At 44.3% G+C, this 21,480-nt stretch overlaps 3 protein-coding genes across 6 annotated transcripts in view; 2 read left to right on the forward strand and 1 right to left on the reverse strand.

The window, feature by feature from the left end:
- trappc12 (trafficking protein particle complex 12) overlaps nucleotides 1-4,560 on the forward strand; it is a 28,057-nt gene extending 23,497 nt beyond the window's left edge. For 2 of the 3 annotated variants that reach the window (XM_036541977.1, XM_036541978.1), the window contains exons 9-12: nucleotides 827-925; nucleotides 1,544-1,641; nucleotides 2,675-2,762; nucleotides 3,389-3,631. In XM_036541977.1, the coding sequence (XP_036397870.1) occupies nucleotides 827-925; nucleotides 1,544-1,641; nucleotides 2,675-2,762; nucleotides 3,389-3,631 (528 nt within the window). Of the gene's footprint in view, nucleotides 1-826; nucleotides 926-1,543; nucleotides 1,642-2,674; nucleotides 2,763-3,388 lie in introns of all 3 variants that reach the window. The other variant, XM_036541979.1, reaches the window with a different exon arrangement.
- A 3,022-nt stretch (nucleotides 4,561-7,582) lies between these two features.
- On the reverse strand, nucleotides 7,583-11,522 carry adi1 (acireductone dioxygenase 1). The gene is made up of 4 exons (XM_036541980.1): nucleotides 11,335-11,522; nucleotides 10,563-10,682; nucleotides 8,602-8,781; nucleotides 7,583-8,460 (listed from the first exon to the last, which is right to left on the reverse strand). The coding sequence occupies exons 1-4, from the start codon at nucleotides 11,449-11,451 to the stop codon at nucleotides 8,347-8,349; spliced, it is 531 nt and encodes a 176-aa protein (XP_036397873.1). The 5' UTR covers nucleotides 11,452-11,522; the 3' UTR covers nucleotides 7,583-8,346.
- A 6,568-nt stretch (nucleotides 11,523-18,090) lies between these two features.
- The window catches only part of LOC118786715 (filamin-A-interacting protein 1-like), a 34,076-nt gene continuing 30,686 nt past the window's right edge, over nucleotides 18,091-21,480 (forward strand). For both annotated transcript variants that reach the window (XM_036541997.1, XM_036541999.1), the window contains exon 1: nucleotides 18,091-18,383. The gene's annotated coding sequence lies outside the window, so the exon portion shown is untranslated. The remainder of the gene's footprint in view (nucleotides 18,384-21,480) is intronic.

Below are 21,480 nucleotides of genomic sequence, written 5' to 3' on the forward strand. Positions count from 1 at the left end.
GCAAACTTTTGAAGGGACAGAGGACAACAGATGACCAATTTCAGATGGAGAGCATACAGAGCCTGTCCTTTACAGATGGGGGCTTGTGACAAGCAACAGGACAGTGACAGTACAGTGTTCTGTTGTGCTGCAAGCAGCTCTGGATTAGAGCGTCTGCTAAATGCATGTAACATAATGGAATGTAATGTGAACAGGACATGAAAAATGTCTGAGTTAAACCTACACTGTAGTTGAGTGCATCTGCAAGGCCCTCTTCTTTGGAGGAGAGAGGAGAACAGCCACGATGAGGAGCGATGTTTTTAGCTAAGCTACGCTGTGTTTTAGCTCACCCAATCGTGTGAGAGGGGCGCTGTTTGCATCTCCGCCCCAGTACTACTCGCACACATCTTTGGGCCAAAACCCAATCATTCATTACAAACCACAAACTGCGTAAATGGCCCGTTGGATGATTCCTCATACTAATCAGTTCCTTTGTGAGACAAGGAGCTGGGATCAATCCCGAGAGCTGCAGCGCCCTCTGCTGTCTCAAGGAAGTCACATCAGCAGGTGCGCCAGGCGTCCATATGGTACACGCTGTACCGAAGCCTACAGAATACATTAACGGCGCGCTCCAGACACCGCGTGTTTCAGAGATTTATAGCGAATCTTGTAGAGATTTATTCCGGTGTGCCGCGGTCTGCCTCCCGGTCTCTCAGCCTGACGCACGGCTGCTTTGATCAGCGTTTTCTGCCGACGTTAGCGGCGTGACGGAGGGAGTGATTCCGCGTGGCGGTGAGGGTGAGGAGGAGGAGGATCACAGCTGGCTGGCTCTCTCTGTCTCCCCCAGGACTACGTGCTCGCCGTGGAGACGTACCACGCCATCACCCGGTACCAGCCGGAGCAGACCGGCCAGCTGCTCAGTGCCATCGGGAGGATATTCCTGCAGGTAGCGGCCGGCGGAGACCGGCGACCCGGAGCGGCACTCTGGGCGGGCTCCGCGCCTGCGCGCGTGCGCACCTGCGCGTGTGTGTGTGCGTGCGTGCGTGTGTGTGTGTGTGTGTGTGTGTATGTGTCACTAGGGAAGAAATAGGCACATACCTAACCATTTCCTCAGAGAGACACCTAATGAAATGGTTTGTGTGTGTGTGTGTGTTTCTGTGGTGCATACAGGAAGGTTTCCCCTTGGATCCTCCTCTTTGATCATTCATGTGCTTTCATTGTGTATGTAAGGAAAAATAAGAGGTGGCTGGGCTTTCTCTGCCACACACGCACACGCACACGCACACACACACACACACACACACACACACACACACACACACACACTCTCTCTCTCTCTCATCTCCAGAGGTGGGGCGAAACGAGTGTGGAATTAAAGCTGTCAGTCAGCGCGGTGTTCCTCACCTCTCCTCTCTCATTTCCCGCCACCCGAGCTGCTCCCGTGTCCCTCCTGATCCCGCCGCAGCGAGAGGAGACCGGGGGTCACGTTTTTAATATGTTCTCCCGGTGCTTTTATTAGCGCCCCTCGCCGAAGCTCATTGCTCTGTTTATGTTCCCTCCTCAGATCGGGGACATTAAGACGGCCGAGAAGTACTTCGAGGAGGTGGAGAAAGGCACTCAGTCAAAGGGAAGCGAGCACAGCACGTTCGTTTTGATGAACAGGTAATTCACGCAGACAGGCTGCAGAGGGCGCCAGAGCGCAGGGGCGCTGAATGTGATTGGTGGACATGAAGTCACGTGCTCTCTTAAGCCTTATGTGCAGTGTGAGTTCAGTATCACAAGTGTATATACGGTGTAGATATGTATGGTGTGGTTTAAATAAATGGAAAAGGCTAGGCATGCAGTTCTAGATATAAAGGAAAGAAAATGCATGTGTTTATTAAGTAGGATCCTGAGAAATTGCCAGTGTAAAGAGGGCCACCGTAGTTTAGGTCCACCGGGACAGAACACTGTTTCTGAGCCCGACTTAGGGAGTGTCAATTCCAGAAAAATCTGCTGACAATTTCCATCTGTTGTGTTCTCAGAATCGACTCGCAATTTCGAGAAAATTGGTTCTCCATCAGGATCGATTGCATGATTCCAACCTTTGGAACTTGTTTAATACACAGTCACAGTATTGGCTTGCTTTCATTCGACATTCATTGAGACTATGCGGCCATCTCTTCCTCGTGATTGACAGAAATCATCCAGGGTGGGCTGTTTTTAGGTGTGATAACAAGCCAGAATGCATGACTTGAATGGACGTGAATGAATGACTTAATGCTGCCCCCAAGTGGATATGCTACCAAACTATCACTGAAATCATTTCTGTGGCCTACAGTACGTTGCTTTTAGTGGAACAGGTTTCGGATGTGAATCAAATGAAAGGAGTTGACTCAGGAGTCAGCTCCTGAATTGAATTGCCAAAAGAAGTTGTATTTCAGATGCTTTTGAACATTTTGGGGCACATGTTGTTCCACTAAGGAATAGGCAACATTGGGAGACTAGGAGAATGTGCTGATCCAAAGCTCAAAGGTAAATGCCAGTAGAAACCAACATAGTGGGGCTACTGAATTTAATCACAGCCAGCTGAAATGTAAGGGGACCGCAACCAATACATTTTAACTTTATCTGAGGTATTATTTAGTCTCTTTGTTCATGAATGTACTAATTTCTATAAGACTAATTTCTGTAAAACGGTTGCTTTTCTTTTCAGGGCCTTCGTATACCTCAGTCAGAATAACTACGCAGAAGCTCACGCTTCCTTCACAGAAGTTCTGAAAATTGACCCCAAAAACCCTGTGGTAGGTGCTCAGTTTCTCACTCTCAGTGCCAAGTGATTTCCTTAACCTGACCTGTCCACTTCAGTCATTAAAACCCAAGCGCTGAAGCACCGCTTATGGCTTATTACCGTCTCGAATCAGGAAGCCTCGTATTTCTTTATTTATTATTTAGATTATTGTACTAGCAGGATTCCCAGACAACAGAACCTGGTAACCCAGGTAGGAATAAGGGGTGTTAGAGAAGGGGAGTGAAAAGCTCTGTATAGAGGGCTCACTGATCTCCTTTGACTGCCTGCCCAAACCCAGATTAATAAGTGTAAAGGGGGGGTTGGGGGTGGTGGGGGTGGTGGTGTGTCGGTGGGGGGTGGGGGCAGCTGCCGCTTCAGAAAACTGCTTGTAGAAAACTTTTGAACTCCTGTGTTGCAAGTGTAGCATAAACTTGTGCAGCTCCTGTCTGTAGTTAATAGAAGCATCTTCTCTTACGTCAGGTTTTAATTTCCTTGTTATGAAGTATGTGAGAGTGGCGTCAGCTTTGCGTCAGCCCGAATGTTAGGCACTCCCCGCTGATTCAGACACACAGGCAGCAGACTGCCCTAAACGAAGCCTCTCTGCTTTGGCTGGGGGTTTTTTTTTTTCCCCCTCCCCAGGCGAACAACAACGCAGCCGTCTGCCTGCTGTACCTGGGCCGGCTGAAGGAGTCCCTGGGCCAGCTGGAGGGTCTGGTGCAGCAGGACCCAGCGCTGTACCTGCACGAGAGCGTCCTGTTCAACCTTACCACCATGTACGAGCTGGAGTCGTCCCGCAGCACCCAGAAGAAGCAGGCGCTGCTGGAGGCCGTGGCCTGCAGGGAGGGGGACAGCTTCAACACCCAGTGCCTGAAACTGGTGTAAAGCCTGGGGTGGAGGCGCCGAGCAGGGCGCCCGCGTGGAGAGACCTGCCGAGGTAGTGTGTGCGTGTGCGTGCGTACGTGTGTGTGTGTTAGTTACTGGGGAGGAAAGAGGTACATATCTTACCATTTCCTCAGAGTTGCCTAATGAAGTGATGTGTGTGTGTGTGCGTGTATGTGCGTGTGCTAGTTACTGGGGAGGAAAGAGGTACATATCTTACCATTTCCTCAGAGGGTCGCCTAATGAAGTGATGTGTGTGTGCGTGTGTCATTGGGGAAGATTTACATGTCTAACCATTTTCTCTGAGTCATCTAATCAAATGATGCGTGTGTATGCATTTAAGTGTGTGTGTGTATATGTGTATGTGTGTGTGTGTGTGTCACTGGGGAGGAAGAACGTATACATCTCGCTACTTCCCTACAGCCACTTAATGAAGTGTGAATGTGTGTGTGTATGTGTGTGTGCGTCACTGGGTAGACAAGAAAAATACATCTCAACGCTCTCCCACAGTCACTTAATGAAGTGTGAATGTGTGTGTGTTTGTGTGCGTGTGTTTGTGTGTGTGTGCGTGCGCACGCACACCAGGCAGATAATGAAAACACATCTCACTACATCCTCTCTGCTGATGGTGGAATGATGCGAGTGCTTCGCTCCGAGTTCAGTGCTTTGGTCAGTGCAAGGGGACACAAAGAATGCAGCCTCTTTCAAACAGGCGAGGGACACCCAGACGCCCTGGACCCCACCAAAAAAGGAATGTAAAATAGTTGGTAAATCCAAAACTGTACATATTTTAGTAGGGAAATCTTGTAAAATATTCCTCTGATGTCTTTTCCACAATGATTCGCGTCTGAGAACAAATATCATGGTTTACATGCCCTGTCTAGCTAGTGGAGTCATTAAAAACTGTACTGTATTGCTTTGGATGTTAGAAAAGGAACCTTGTTAATCCAAATAAACTTTTACTGATCTTAAAACTAAACTTTCCTTCAGAAATTATTTACTGACCTCTTACAGTGTAGGACTGTAGCCGTTTGCACAAAATATGAAAAGTCTGCCAGTCTGACGAGTATGACTTGATCTTGAGTAATATCTGCTCTGTTGAAGTAAAATGGACAATACTTATTCCTCTGAACATAACAGATACTCTGCATAAACATAACAAGAAAAGAGCTCATGCAGAAGGATACATTTATCCATCTCATTAAAGACTTTTTCCTGGTTCCCTGTGAAGCCTAGATAGGTGTGATGCTGCTCCAGTGTTGAGATGTGGTCATCACAATGTCTCCCGCAGGTGTCAGTGATGGCCACTAGGGGGAGCTTATTTTTTACCATCACTGCAGAGGATGCGCAGCTGAGAAAAGGTTGTTTGGTGTACTGTGTGCTGGTGCAGTACAATTTAACCCTCATGAGTATGAGGATTTCCAGTCCGGCTGCAGTGTCTGCAGGTTTTTGTTCCAACTGCAAACAACCAAGGATTTATTGTCTTGATTGACCTGATTTGGTCTCCTTCCCAATAAGTGTGTGAGGCTGAAACAAAGTTTGAGTTCTGAAACAGACCTGGAACGGGGCTGTTGAAGACCAAGGTCAGAAAGCCCCTCTCATGCATAAACGTTCAGCCCTCAGACTTCTGCACTGATAAACTACAAGTAAATGCAAGTTGTTATGAGTGGGTAGACCGCCATTCCCGGACACACGTGCAGTGTTTTGGGTTTATTTATTTTCTTTAGGCACCTGCTGCTGATGTCATCACGCAGCTGACGGTTCCTCAGAAGGCGGGGCTACCTGTCATTTGATTGCTATAAGGAGTGTTACGAGGGGGTAGTGTCTCACTCACACACCTACACGTATTAATTTGTTTTGGGTTTTTCTTTTGGCACCTGCTGCTATGTCATCACGCACCTGACGGTCCCTCGAGGGGTGGGGTTACCTCTGGTTGCCTTCATAGGAGCTCCAGGTGATCAGAGGTATGGAGTTTGGCGTGGGAATGGCGGCAAGTTTGAAATGAGTATGTGGTTTGCCTCCAAAGAAAAGGAGGGTCCGAGCTTGATCAACTCGTGGGCACGAAGCCGAATCAGTGTGTGAGCTAGCGATGAAAGTAATTTAAGTTATGCGCATTTCGGTTGGTAACATAAAAAAATAATGACGGCACAATGACGGCCAGTGAACCCCACCGCGACAGACGCCAACGCCATCCACATCCTCCCACAGGTTGAGGGATTTCTTTTTGCCTTTTTTTTTTTTTTTTGCATGGTGGGTGCTAACACTTTTAGGAAAAAAGGAAACTAAAAAATAAATTAATAAAAATAATAAAAACAAAACCTGAACGCCTACAACAACCGCGGAGCTGGCCGCCACCGCGGGGCAAGACCGAGCTGGCCCAGACTGACACCGAGAACAGGCCGAGGGCCGTCCGGTGCCAGTTTTATTTTGAATTTTTTTTGTACATTTACACTCATGTCAGGTTGTAGCCCTACTTCCCGTTCACACTACATAACCACGAGCCGGGGGAGTAGCGAGTTTGTAACAGGAGCTCCAGGTGATCCAATGGAGGTGGTGTGTTTGGTTGCCTCCCAAGAGAAAGGATGGTGCGAGAGTGATCACCTCGTGGGTTCTGGCTGCAGCAGGTGCAGAAAAAAGCTAATGGTGAAAAGAAGTTGACTTATGCGCATATAGGTTTAGAGTAAATTCAGCAGAACAATTTACCTAACCTACCTAACCCAAAAAGGTTGGTCGCCGACGCCATCCACAAGCCCATGGGAAGAGAACTTGCACGGGTGCCACTCACGGGATATTTTAAGAAAAATACAAAAGAAAAAAAAAAAGGGAAAGAAACAAAATACGGGACGCTCCCCGAGACTGCAGAGCTGGCCACCGAAGCGGGCGAGGACGAGCTGGCCCAACAGGACCCAAGGAGACCCAGGCAGCAGGTAGGCCCCGTCCTTCTCGAGGTCCGTCTGGTGCCATTTTATTTTTTTTCTTTTTCTCTACATTTGCACACATGCCAGGTTACGCTCATACTTCTCACAAGTCCACAGTGACAAGTGACAAAACGAGCCAGGGAGGTAGCAAGTAGGTAACAAAGTAAAGGAGCACTACACTTCGGAATGTGTGCCCCCCCCCCCCCCAACCCCCAAAGAAAACAGAGTTTCACCACATTTAACTTTTTCAGCCTGTAGTCTGATCAAGAGCACAATCCACTTCAACTACAAATGCATGTGGCCTTCAGATACCATGAGTAAAGATTTTCATAGTAGCCTAAGCAAAGGAAAGGCATTGATGGCAAATTCCTCTACAATTACCTGGTCCAACATTTCAGACCATTTCATTAAATGCACCTTGTACTTTGGAGGTCGCTTTGGATTATAGCATCTGCTACATGACAAAATGAATGTAAAAAGTACACCTGTGGTGATGTTTCAGAGTTAGGTATACAAAGGCTGACATCAGAATAACATCTTTTCATTGCGGAAGGCAGTATGCCAAAACAGTTGAATCTTCAGCGTCATCTTTAATGTGAAACACTAAGGATGACTTTTTGGGAATGTAGCCATTTAAAACAGACAGACAGACAGACACACACACAGTATATCTTTATAGAAGTGACAACATAAGATACAACTATCTGCTGAAATACTGCAGAAAAGATCCAGAGGGGAAAGAGCCTGGAAGAGCTGGGAGCGATTACCTTCAAAATGGCCATGTGGACACCTGACCGTCATAAAGCAGGTGTCTGTGAGCTGCTCAGGTGAGGTTACTGAGGGACAGAGCTCCTGCCACCTGAAGCGTACCTCCATTTCGCCGGGTGGTGGGCATTAACATCACTAACATCAAGGTATACACATTCACTCAAGTTGTGTGTTTTTCCAATACCCCAGCTGTATGTTTCCACAGTCAATTCAGACAACAGACAGATTTGTGTTATTATAATTTTTTATTCATTAATTTGTAGTGCTGATTGCATTAAAAAGGTTACAATATTCACTCCTCTGTCTGTCCCAGCTAATGTCAGTGGTTACAATTTCTCAAATATTATGAGCTGAATACTTCTGTACTTACCCCTAAAGCTCTAAAAACTAGAAGTGTTTTTTTTTAATATTCCTTAAAAACAGTATAAGAATTTTAGACTGCCTTGTAAGCAAATCTTGTTTATTGGTACTTTTTTCATATTCATACCCTGAAATAGTTCAAACTAAAATTTAATCGACAAGAGAAAGCATATAATTAACAGGAAATGTGTGGAAGAATATTGTGTGAATGTTGTTCACGGGAACCTACTGCTCACCCTGTTGTATAATATTATAGTGCTGAAACAAGCAAGAGGCCTCTCCCACATTGGGTGTGTGTGTCCTGAGTCACATATGCTCTAGACGGAAAGCCCTTTATTAAACAATGTTTCTAACTTCACAATAGAGTTGACTGTATCACCTGTCCAGCGTGCATGTGTTGACTCTCCCTGTACGGGCACGAGAATGAAGCTTTGCTCCTCAGAATCAGAACAACTGCCCCCCCCCCCCCCAATTATTTCCTCAATTTGAGATAATCATTTATTTGTATTACCCAATAAAAATCTACCTTTCACAAGATCTATTTGCTATAAAGGAACAGAAAATAAGGCGTTTGAGCAGAACGTCTTGCGATGTTCAACTGTTCTCTGCTACGGTAAGAGTTCAGCGAGTAACCATGGTAACACGTGCACCCACATCACACAGCGCTCAAACTCAGGCAGCGAGGGAGTTCACATATTTCTGCCGGATCTCGAAGTCTTCTGCCGGCCGATTGTAGGCTTTCCACACGGGCTCGCCTACGAAAAGCCTCATTGCTTTCGTGTAGTTCTAGAAAACACATATGAAACAACAGCACAGACTGTTAGGCAAAGTATCTTTAATGCGCCGACATCTGACGGAAAATTGCAGCCTTAAACTTCAGAATCAGGATCAACGGTCAAAGCCAGAAGTGGCACGGCAGCAACTCACTGTTTGGTCCAGCGTGAATCTGTGGTATATCCCCGCTGGCAGGGTTATCATGTCCCCCTTGCTCATAGCGATTCTGATCCACTTGTCGTCTTTGTCCCTGACGTCAAAGTACGCTCTCCCCTCTAATATGTAGCGAATCTCATCATCAAGGTGAAGGTGCTCTTCAAAGAACATCTTCAGCTGAAAGGTACCAAATATCCAGCTGTAGAAATTATCTTAGGATGAAAATGAAAACTATGCAAGGTTCGCAGGATATTATGTGATGTTATATAGAAGCTCCTTTTGCATGGATTATTCACACATAAAACGGCAGTGGGTGTCTAGCCTTGATTTCATCTTTTCATCTGTGGAGATTGCATTTGGAGCAAGAAGGCATACACCTGCATGAAAACCAGAGAAATGACTATGACAGAAAAACAGCTAATCTGTACAATGAGAGAACAAAAAAACTCATTAAGAACCACAGCATAGGAAATGGTTATATCAAGTATAGCAATTTAGAAAGTTCTAAAAAAAAAAAAAAGGAAACCACTGGTGGACTTCAAAATAAACACAGAGCAGGTCACCCATGGAAAACAACTGCAGCTGATGACAGAAAAATCCTAAGAGTTGTGAAGAAAAACCCTAAAACAACGGTCAGTGACATCACTGCCAGTGCAGATGTGAAAATATCACAATCCACTGTTTGCAGAAGACTTCGACAGCAGAATTATAGAGGGTATTCTGCAAGATGCAAACATCTTATCAGCAGCAAGAATCAAAAAGCTAGATTAGAATTTTCCAAAAAATACGAGACGAGCCAGAAGAGTTCTGGAGCAAAGTTTTATGGACAGATGAGACCAAAATACACCTTCACCAAAGTGATGGAAAGCCAAAAATGTGGAGAAAGACAGGAACTGCCCATGATCCAAAACATTTCACCTCATCTGTGAAACGTGGAGGAGATAATGTCATGGGCTGGGAATATATGGCTGCTTCTGGTACTGACTCACTCGTCTTTATTGACGTAAGAGATGATGGCAGCCGCAGGATGAATTCAGAAGTGTACTGACGTCTTTGTCTGGCTATGTACAAAGTAATTCCTCCAATCTCATTGGCCGGCTCTTCATCCTGCAACAAGACAATGACCCCAAACATACTGCCTGTGCAACCAAAGAGTTTATCAATGACAAAAGGTGTTAGGTTTTAGACTGGCCACGTCCGTCACCAGATCTAAATCCAACTGAGCATGCATTTTGCTTGCTGAAGAGGAGACTGATACTGGGGCTCTCTGTCTTCAAACATCACCAGAAAGCTGCTGCAGTGAAGGCCTGGAAAAGCATTTCCAAATTTAGATACCACACATTTGGTAATGTCAGTGGGTCGTAGACTTGATGCAGTCACTGCATCAAAGGGCTATGCAACCAAATATTAGACCTTATCACTTTGATTTGTTCATCTGTTTCATTCATCTGTTAACTAACTTCTGCACATCTGAAAAAGGGGACTCAACATTAAAATGGCTCTTTCTATAAAATTATAAAAATATAGGTGCAAGCATGAAATAAAAGCTAAAAGCTAGTCTCCACCTGGTCTCTTAGTCATTTTTTGATCTCAAATGCAAATTCCTAAAGTAGCAAAAACATCAAATTCCACTCTACCGTTAACATACTTTCGGAGGGCCCTGCAGGTTCGCTAAATGTTCAGCTGTATATCTGGATATACAGCTGGATATTATATGCATGGAAAGTTTTTTTTTTTTTTTTAATACCTAAATAATGCGAATATATGCAAGGCGCAATCAATTTGCTTGTCCGCGTTTATTTTTAAGAAATGTTACCAAAACAAAATATCAGTTAAGCATGTGCGAAATAGTGTCAGTTGTTTTAATTTTAACTCAGACCTCATCATCCAAAAACTGCAATCTTCTAGATTATTCCGATTCCGTGAGAAGAAGCTCCTGTTTGTTTGAGGACACCTACCTTTTCCTCGTAACTGGGTAGCTTATCCGGATGGATGGTTATGATGTCCATGTAGGAATAACCCCTTTCCTCACGGATCTTCTGCAGCTCCGGGTCTGTCTCGTGAATGTCAGCATTTAACTGGGAAAATCAGAAATAACGCGTTTCAAGTCATGAACGACTTCCACTCTCTGTATGGCAGGTACGGTGCCTCTCCAAAATACTGATCCTGGGTACATGTGGGTTTATCCAGGGTATTCAAGGAATAACTAGCTTGAGTGTTATCAGTCATAATTTACTTTTGCTGAATGTGACATCGCTGACAGGATAGCTACGTTGTAGCGTTCACCGTGCATGGCTCAGGAGAGACTTGCAGCTGTGATCAGGATTTTTTTTATGCAGCTAAATTAAATATCGCGAAGATATCTCGAACTACGAAATTAGTTTTTCTTATCTATTTGATTTGTCTCAAGCGTTCTTGCTGCACTTCACTAATTTACACTTGTAATACATTATTTGACAGTTTACCGATGTCCAAATGATATACCTAGACTAGCTAACTAGCTGGTGCAGACTGCGCACCATTATCTGTCTCTGAATTACGACAGCTACTAGTATTGATTGCGGCATGGTATAAGAAGCTAACTGCTAACTGCTCTTTGAAAATGTGGGAGAATACTCTTTGCAGAAACACGTTTATTACGGTGTTCAGATTAGCCAGCTAACCAAGTTTTCTGACTTGCACACATTACTGACGCATTTGAACTTGCACGCACGGCAGCGGCCATCCCACCTTCCAGTGGAAAACTCCTATTTTCTGTAACTCTTCCAAAGTGACGGGTACGTTTGGGTCGAGTTTATGGGGTAGTCTCTGATCTTCGTTCGAATCGTCCATATACCAAGCCTCCATAATAACACTCTTACTGTTTACAAAACTAGGGGGCAACGTAAATTCGCACACTTCTTCACGTCCCGTGGGCGCTCATGTGACGCCAATCACGTGACATGGCGAGTTACGGACGAGCGACTTGAACGGATGGGGAATGTGGTCGATATAGAACGGAGGAAGTACTTTCTGCGAGTTTTTTTTCTGTTATTTCACGTAAATCAATTAGGCTTTTGGATTTCATCTCACCGTACTTTTGACAGTCACAATTAACTGTCAAAAGTACTTGAGCAGGAGCGGAAAGCAACAGCGGGACTAACCTCTAGACTAGAGAATGTGTATTTGACCAAAATGCCTGTCCTTCCCACCTTGTGCTATATATAACACATGTTGGTATCTTTCCCAAAAAAGTATATAAATCCCCCCCCCCCCCAAAAAAAAAAAAAAAAACAGTTTAACAGTTCACATATACAGCTGAGTCTGTACATACATTGCATTAACTCGTTTTCCGTTGAGAGTATTCACATCACAAGGAACAAAAGCTTCATCATACAAAACCCGCAAGGTATTCGCATGTACAAATCATATACCTGTACGTCAGTGTATGGCTTTATACAAATAGCTGTGCCATTCAGACTCGGGAACTTGCAAACAACGATGCCGGCCACGTTGCCTCTCATGCCACACACTAGAAAGGCGCTGTTCAAAATGAATATTACATTGATGGGTCTGTTAATTGCTTGACTGATTGATTAAAGACCAACATGTGCAATCTGCTGTGCGAAACTGTAGAAGGTGAGACTGTTGACTTACTGTTGTAATTATCCTTTTGACCACGTGGTGGCAGTAAAGCTCAATATTGTTCTATAATGCCATAGTCTTGAGGCGTTATGACCTGAATTCATGGTAATCTGTTAACGGTCTGATTATGAATGCGTTTGCAAGAAGCGATAGAGGAAGCCTTTCTACTGGATATCTAGGACATCTAGTTCACAACTTCTTGTCAGTAGCAGATATCTCTGAATACATAAGATAGTCAATTATGTCCTATCACATCATTTTTCAAAATTTTGACTAGTGGTAAAGAGTGGTTGCTTTTGAGGGATATGAACAATACTCACAGTTAGAGACACGTGCAGAGTCAGCCATATCCAGCTCGCCAGAGGGAGATTTCCACATGCTGTTTGGTGGTTATTATTCAGGACAAGTAAGTGAGGACAGTGGAACAGTGAACATGGTGTGTATGTGCAGCGCTGAACTGAGCAGGTCTGGACTTTGTGTTAAAGCATGCTGCTAAAGCTGGGTGTAGAGCTGCCAGAAACACAGGCCTGTGTGACAGTAAGAGTGTGTAAGAGTGCATGAGTGAAAATTCCCTCAATGTGTTTTGAGGAGCGACTTCGCTGAAAATGTAAAATGTCTGTGCGATGTCTTACAGACTGGGAACTGAGACGAGTTAATATGAAATTCTTTCGTGGTTGTCTGACCTGCCCCAGGCTATCTAACCCTCTTTCAAGGCTCAGGATCCACTGGGCTCCACCACAAAGGCAAGTGAAACGGGAATCGGCTGCTGATGAGTAATCTAATCTGACATGCTAGCAGAGCTCTCATGCCAGGACAGTCCTGAGTAAGGTACAGCTGAGAACTAAAGTCCTTTCTATATCTATTGGTATTTTTTATTGCCATCCATGGTTTGTTTAGTCAATTTTCATTTCGTCTGAAGGTTTGAATGGGAAAATTAAATCTGTGATCATTGCATTATAATAGTCAAAATAATCCATTACAGCAGTCAGAACAGTCGTTGTAGTCCTAATATTGACAACAACGTTGTAACCAGCCGGGCAACTGCTGGTGAGTGTCACATAGTGTTGAGTGTATATACAGTACATTACCTGTGCTGAGAAAATCAACTTCATCTGGGTGGGGCTGGGAGCAAGTGCAGGGGTTGATTTGGGGGGGATTTATATTATGGCACAAAACGAATAGGACCGCTACCGTGCCAGTCGCCTGTCTCAAAATCGCCATGTCATGTTATTACAGTCACATGAGCACAACTGAACACAGATGCTAACCCTGCGGAAGAAACTATGTGAGCAAATTTACCTTGTCCTCTAGTTTCATAACCAGCCTAACTGTTGTTATGGAGGCTGGGTGTATGGGTGATCGTCCGTAGCCTCACCAGAGGGTGCGGAAACCACATATGGGTTCTGCAGTAAGGAGAACAGATGTTCGATGACGCTGAAGTGGTGTCAGGGGAAAGTGAACTGGTTGTCATGAATGAGGATTCACTGGGCAAGTGCTTACCCCGCTGTCGTCTCCCTAAAACATCCCACAGACGTATGAGAGGCATGCAGACCACTTTTGCACCAAATAACTTCAGTCAGTGAAACGGTACAAACCCGGCTAGAATTTACGATTCGGATAAAGAGGGCTGGTCTCACTCTGACTTACCACAGTGAGTGATCTGTATTTGGTGTATTTGGGCAATTACATGAAGCTCTGTAAAGCAACAACTTTTCATAAGGTAAATAAATGAGCCATGGCATAAGCAGCCATTATAATAATAATAATAATAATAATAATAATAAAATATAAAACTCGAATAAATACTGTGACTCAGTCCAATTCAGCTCAGTGCAGCGCCACATTACCTCTATTTTGCTTTAGCCTGACTCATAAAAGCATGACGCGGATTTTACAAGAGCGTTAAACAGCTTTTGAAAATAGGCCGTGTTGCTGTGTGTGGCCACGGGCTGAATATAGCGCTGTATCACTAGCGTCCTGTGTGTGATCTTCTCAATCATATTCATTTAAGTATAATAATAGATCAGTTGTATTTAGACCTTTCTAATCCACTGTTAGAGGTGAGAATCAAGTAAAACTTGCTCCATTTTTATTAGCTGATAGAAGGTTCTAGATGCCAGGATGCTCCAGAAATAGGCATTAGGTATTACTGTCTTTTGATTTACATCCAGCTGGACTGGAATCTCCCTGTTCACCACCCCCCACCCCCCTGCCCAATCCTGTTGCCGGGTTACCGGCCTTTCTCACTGGTAGTACTAAAAGACATAACAGTCCTCATATATGAATGGCTTCTATAGTATTTTTTTTTCTTAATTATTGTCCTGTTGAATCAAAATGGTTTATTTTTAAAAGCAACAAGCCAGGCCCATTAATCACTTGCTAACAACAGAAGTGATACAGTAATGGTCTGTAGTAATTTAGGTCCCAGTTATTTTGTGTACATTGTTAGAGATTGCAGAGATGAAGTCAGAGATTTCATAATGGATGTTAACACGGCGCCAATGTAGAGTTTGGTTCATTTCGAAGGTCACGTGTTTAATCATTCTTTCCTTTTTGCAGCTGGTTTGCTCTTTTTTGGAGAGAGCAGACAGATACTTTGTCCCTCAAGTCCAGCACAGATAATATATTGTGTCTCAGGCCTCGAGATGGAGTCACTCGTATCAGGGAGGAATTTGTGCAAACACAGTTTTGTATTCAACATCGACACGTATAGTAGCGTCCAGCTTGTGGATTTAATAAGACCAAGGACAATACGGGATTCGGTTCTGGGGGCCGTGTGTAATCTGTTGGAAAGGTGTACAAACTGGAAAGATTATCCCAGCTGCACCGTGTAAACTTTAGCCAGGAACAGCGTTCACTACACACAGAACAACACAGTCACACAGATGTTAGTGGCTGTAAAATTTATTCTAATCAAATCAGTTGACAAAAAATATCCACTAATCAGCATTCTGATGTTCAAACCATCAGGTATAAATAAGCAGCCAGAGATAGGGAGCAATCACAAATGCTCTGATTTACATGAGAATGGGTTAAGTACTGTAAGGTGTTTGGATTTGTTTTCCTCAAACAACAGAAGACATCTTCTACTTATCTGTGACTCAGATCTATGCTGCCACATGTGCGCCATCAGTATGTTGGAAGGCCTAAAAACAAGAAAAACCCCCCTGAAATATGTGTGTAGAAGCTAAGGAGTTTCTCTCTGTGAGGTTTCCTCTGTATTGCAGAATGTATAACCTGGCTGTGCATCAACCATCCGCTCTGATATTTATGATATACTAAGACCTCTTGTGTCTTGCTTCAGCATAACGTTGTCATTTTATGACACCAGGACACATTCACTGCATTGGTAATGAAAGACTCACACATGTATATCACAGCAAGCCATCTCATTTACATGTTAGCTCAACTACTAGCTAGGATGTGATCACGTATGGAGTTTTCGTTTGGTACCCCACCCACACACACACATACACAGGTGCCCACCCTCTCTGTCATATGTGATATTTGGCATATTTTGAAAACACAAGACTCTATAGCTTTTTTTAAAGGAAAACTGTCTTTTCACAGGTTTTACAAATTGATCCTCCAGAATTTTTTGTACTTGTGATATGAAAGACTAAAAGGCAAGCTTTTCTCAGTCGTCTTAATTTAGGGATCTGTGGTGCTTGTAATGTCATCTGGTTCCTTATTGTGTAATCATATTTTTCAGATGATTGTATATCTCATGAAGTCCCAGTTAGGTTTACAGACACCTGCAGGACACATGTGAACGGGCGAAGGGAATATGAAAGTACTGTATTTCTAAAACCACATTAGCCTTGATTTATGACACGTCAATGTTCAGGTGGAAAGTATGTGCAAATTTAAAGCAAAAACAGGTTATGGCCTATTAATGTTTTCATCACAATCCTTGTTGTACTGTACGCCCCTAGTGCGATTAAAAAAAAAAAAAACCCTTTGTGAAACGGTGCCTTTTCGCATAGGTCTGTGCTGATGTCATACTCCACTCCAGCACTGCAGAAAAATGTTCTGATATGTAGGAATACAGGACCATTCTGCCATATCATTTTAAACTGATGACTCAATGAACGAACACACACACACACACACACACTCAAACATCAGTGCTAATTGCCCATATACTTCTGCTCTTGCCTTCTCATAAAACTGTACATTGCCACCCATGCAAGACACCCTCCAAACCCACAGTTTCTATATACAGGATCATCCTGCCACATTATTTTGAACTGATGACTCAATGAACACACTCCCACACACACAAACACACAATCAAATATCAGTGCTAATTGCCCATATACTTATGCTGTTGCCTTCTCACAAAATTGTACATTACTCATGCAAGACACACTCCAAACCTACAGTTTCTGTATCAGACAGCAAACTAAAGCTGTAACAACTACATCCAAGTGGAAACACTCTTCTTTGCTGCCATTAATCTTGGTCATTTGAAAACACACATAAATTTGATTTAAAGTGCCTTAAGAAGGATCCAGATGTCATAACCATCCTGAAATGTTAGGAAGTGGGGAAAGAGACTCTTTTGCTGATTCGATTATATCTGTAATGAGCTGCATTTGGGGTCTGCTCACATTAGGATGACCTGAGACACTGCAGTCTGGGATGCATCATTGAAATGAACTTACAAATAGGTTTTCTTTTTCATGAAACATTATCCAATTATTATAAGATTACACATATACTGTATAACATTATCCATCTATATCCTGAGATCTACATATGAGTAGGAAAGAGAAAAGTCCATGTATTCAGTAAATATCCATTTCAAGGCCACCAGCACGGGGCCATGGGTGCAGAGTAACCCTCCTTAAAAGAACAAACACCTGCTTCACCTCAGGCAACTGCTCTGTTGAAGGGTGTGAATTACGAGATTAATCAAAATAATATATTGGACATTTTATGGATTCAGTTGGGGCAAATCTGCGTCTCTAACACCATATGCTTGCTGCGGGTGTCATATTTCATTCCGACAAGGAGCGAACACAAACAAAAAAACACCCGCACACCTGTCCAGGCCGAAATCGTTCCGGACGTAAGCTGTAAACCGCCATGATAAATTGTCGCTGTGTTTTACGGCGACGACATTTATTGTGATGTAATGAAAAAAAGTGAAAATATGAGTCCTGGTAACAACCCTCGAGTGTATAAACCACACAGGCTCCAGACCTCAACCCCCCCCCGCATTAGTGAAGTTTAATCTAATAATGCCTAGCTTAATTCATAGATCAGAGCTAGCAAGACACCCATGAACCCAGAACCCAAACACCATCAAAGGCAATGGAATGAGGAAGACTAGATAACCTTTTTTATTTATTTATTAATTCATTTTTGGGTAAAAGTCAGTTTTCACCTCTCAGGAGGCTAGCAGTGTTCTGGGACAGGGGTGGCCAAATCCCAGAGTCTGCAGGCCTGTTCCAGGGGGCAGCCTGTGGCTGGTGTGGGTAGGCTGGACCTCGCTGCTGTGAGAGGACATGGTAGAGCTGTCAGAGGGGCCGGAAAAAGCCTGCCTCGACCCCCTCAGCTGCTGGGAACCGCGAGCGAGCGAGAGAGGGGGGATAAATATAACGCAGCACTGCTCAGCCCGGCGCTCCAGCTCTCTGACACCGGGGGAACAGAGGAGAGGTCAGGACAAACCCGCCGACAAGCGTCAGAGCAAGCCAGACCTTCTCCCCCTCAACATTTGTTGTCGAAGAAGAAATTAATAAGCCGGAGCTTTTGTGGGAAGAGAACTGTTTGACCTCCTCCTTCTACTCCCCATTGGTCTCTCTCTCTCTCTCTCTATCTCTCTCTCTCTCTCTCTCTCTCTCTCCCCGTCTCTATCTCTCTCTCACATACACACACACTCTGGCTCTCTCAGTGTGTGTACAGCAGTGTGGACTCCCCGAGAGCAGAGAGGCTGGCTGTCCCACTCCAGCACTGTAAGACATTTCCTGCGTGACCTCACGATTCGGAGGAGAGACAGAGTGGGCGCCCAAAGTCCCCGTCGGGTGATGGTGTCTGCCTCAGGGTCGGGCAGCCGAAGAGAGAAGTCTTCTGGAGGACCCCCCCCCCCTTCTCTGCCCTAGGATTGCCTCTGTGCCTCTTCAGCCCTGACCTGGGATCAGCCTAAACAGGTAAGCTGGGACCTGTTCCTGTCATGCTCCTCCGTCCCTTCCCATACCAGAAAACATCTCTTCTGACTATAACTTTAAACATTGGAAACAAGCGCTGCCTTACTGAGCAATGTGCCCATGCTGTAGACAGGACGACACAGAGGCACAGTTCTGTGGCTTATTTCATTAGCCTGGTATTGAATGCACAGTGCTGAGTGAGATTTGCCATCTGTTACAATGCAGAGGAGCAGGCAGTGAAGCTCTGGTGCCAGCACCATTGCATCACTGCAACAGGGCCCTTTCTTTCTAGAGATTCGTGTGGCTTTGCTCTCATATTTTACTCTCACACAGAGACACAGATGTCAGATTTTTCTGTCCGTATTGTACATCTCCTTTCCCGCTTTGATTCATTTCTCCGGGAGAAGAGTCCTCAAGTTCAGCTGTAAACACACAGGGGCCTCCTTTTATACGAGCGAGTCGGCTAACAATGAGCTGGGAGGAAAAGACCGCACGGTTCACAAGTGTTTTTGGCAAATGTCCCCCTGTCTGACGGCGTGCTGAAACAGGATGGGCCGTTCCTGTCTTTTCCTTGAAAGAACACAGCTCAGCTCACCTCCAGAGGCTGGGTGAGTAAGGAGTTGGCTTCTGGCACCGTCCCCTCCAAAAAAAAAAAAAAAAAAAAAGGCGAAAAGGGAGATTTCATAAATCACGGGTCACTCCACCTTTGTTGTCGTGTGAACGAGAGCCCGGAACATGACATCTTAATCCAGACAAATCACACTCTCGAGAAGCATTCAGAGCTGTAGAGACAGAGCAGCTCATCGGCGGATTCCTCGGTTTACACTGGGAAAGTGCTCCGTCGAGAGGGGGGTTTCGGGGGCTACGGCACATTGCGTAACGCAGCACGGTACCTGCTTCTTGTTAAAGTCGCGTTGGGTCTGTGAGGTTCGGAGAGTTCGGTGAGCTTCAAACAATTTGTGATTAATGGACAGGTTGCGTTCCTTTTCTGGTTCTACCTCAACCTGTGCAACGTCTAAATTAAGCCTGGTTTCGTGATGATTCAATAAGTTCTTACATGCTAACGCAATGCATTACTCAATCAGAATCAGCTGACGGGACACGACTTGCATATTTCATTATCGCTAATCAAATAGACACTTTTGGCAACTGACCCACTGCGTGTGTGTTTCCGTGTTTACCACTGCTAACCTTTCCATATGGGTCCTGATTTGGAAGCACAAAAGATCTGGAACATTCCGCCTGTTTAAACGTTCAGGATGACCTCCACGGGAATGGCCACTGTTGCGACTGCTCTGTGTCCGGAGATATGGAGATATCACTTCCCTGTGTGCTGTTACTTGTCCAGAGCTATTTTTAACATTTTTGTACATCAAATACTTCCCGTTTGTGAATGCGCAGCACAAGGCTTCAGGGACACAAAAGCCCCACCAGTGGCTTAATTGTGTCCAAAGTGGGCCTGCTGCTTCACTGATGACAGCTAAGGCCTTGAGCCAAATGACTTAGACTTTAATGCTTGTGAAGGACACTGGGCTCCAGTTATAAATGAACCATGCTTATCTTTTAAGGGATTGTCCAGACAGTATTTGACTGGTTTGTTTTATCAGCTAATAAGCCAGGGAGACTGGAAGATAGGAAGGCATTCCTTTTAAAAACAGTAGCATAATGCGTTTAAAAAATCTCAAGAGTCAAAGCCAGTATGTTCTCAGAAGCTGAGAATGTAGAGTTTGTTTTTAGATTTAAAGTAGGTTGAAAGTGGCTTTAAAGTAGGCAAATTATCATCAGGCCATCATGCAAGTATTGTTGAATAAGTGTGAATTGGATGGTAATATAAAAAGAGAACTATATTAAATTAAGGGAGAGGAAGTCTATTTAACAAGCATGGCTGATGTTTCCTCCAAGAAATGTCTGACATTTACCTTTTACAAACTGTTACTTGAACGGATAAAATTTGTTACCTAAAGCAGGTGGGTTGGAATAATTCAGAAAGTTTAATTCTTGATTTTCTCAATGAGACATTGTGCTTTTATTTACCTCTGATTCAGTCAGTAGCATCTGAGGAAATAATATCTGTATGTGTCCGCCCCTCTCGCTGTCTGTGCCGCTTCTGATTGGCACCCCAGTGGCATACCTGTGGCGTGTCCTCAGGGTCTTCGTTTGCACGCGTGCTGCTGCTTGTTGGCTCTCTGAGTCTCTCGTTCTCGTCATCCTGCGTGTCATTACTTCACTAACAGGACAGTGATAAGCGGTGAGGTCACCGCGTTATTTCGGTGCTGCGATCCGACAACACAGGAAATGTCAGTCTAATGTCCTAATCTTTGGGCTCGAAAGCAACTGTTTCCATGGTAACAAAACATCAAGTAAATACACATCTTGATTTAGCCTGTTTTTTTTTTTTTTTGTCTTTGTTTTTTTACCATTATTTACTACTACTGCTACTACGCCCACTGCTGCTGGTAATACTATTCTAGTTCTTTTTCAACAATTACTACAACTTCTACTACTACTCTTTCTCCTCCTCTCTCCACCCCCCCTTACTATTACTACTAAGTTAACTTCTATATTATTACTATTATTACCACTGCTTTTACTTATTCAGAAATATTCTTAATGTGGTTTAATGAGGTGAATGATCGGAAGACATTATTGAACTACAGAAATCATAAATATTTAGGATTGAGCCAGCCGGAAGATAGAGGGACATCATGGGTGTGTGTATGTGCGTGTGTGTGCGTGCATGTGTATGTGCGTGTGTTTGTGTGTGTTTATGTGTGTGTGTGTGTGTGTGTTTGTGTTTGTGTTTGTGTGTGTGTGTGTGTGCGTGTGTTTGTGTGTGTGTGTGTGTGTGTGTGTGTGTGTGTGTGTGTGTGTGTGTGTGTGTGTGTGCGCGTGTGTGTGTGTGTGTTTATGTGTGTGTTTATGTGTGTGTTTGTGTTTGTGTTTGTGTGTGTGTGTGTGTGTGTGTGTGTGTTGAGGAGTGCTCTCATTGAAAACTCCCAGTGGTCTTTTTGCGGAACTTACACCCAGGACCTGCCTCACATCAGAAGCTTCCCATTCCACTGGCCGTGTCAGGAAAATGATCACTGTAATGTCCAGGCTT

Source organism: Megalops cyprinoides, chromosome 12, assembly GCF_013368585.1.
Source record: "Megalops cyprinoides isolate fMegCyp1 chromosome 12, fMegCyp1.pri, whole genome shotgun sequence".
Taxonomy (NCBI): domain Eukaryota; kingdom Metazoa; phylum Chordata; class Actinopteri; order Elopiformes; family Megalopidae; genus Megalops; species Megalops cyprinoides.

Coding starts and splice junctions, on each gene's coding strand:
- adi1 (XM_036541980.1), bottom strand. CDS start 11,451: ATGGAGGCTTGGTATATGGACGATTCGAACGAAGATCAGAGACTACCC. Junction 10,683..11,334: donor TAGGAGTTTTCCACTGGAAG/GTGGGATGGCCG, acceptor TGATTTTCCCAG/TTAAATGCTGACATTCACGA. Junction 8,782..10,562: donor TACCCAGTTACGAGGAAAAG/GTAGGTGTCCTC, acceptor GGTACCTTTCAG/CTGAAGATGTTCTTTGAAGA.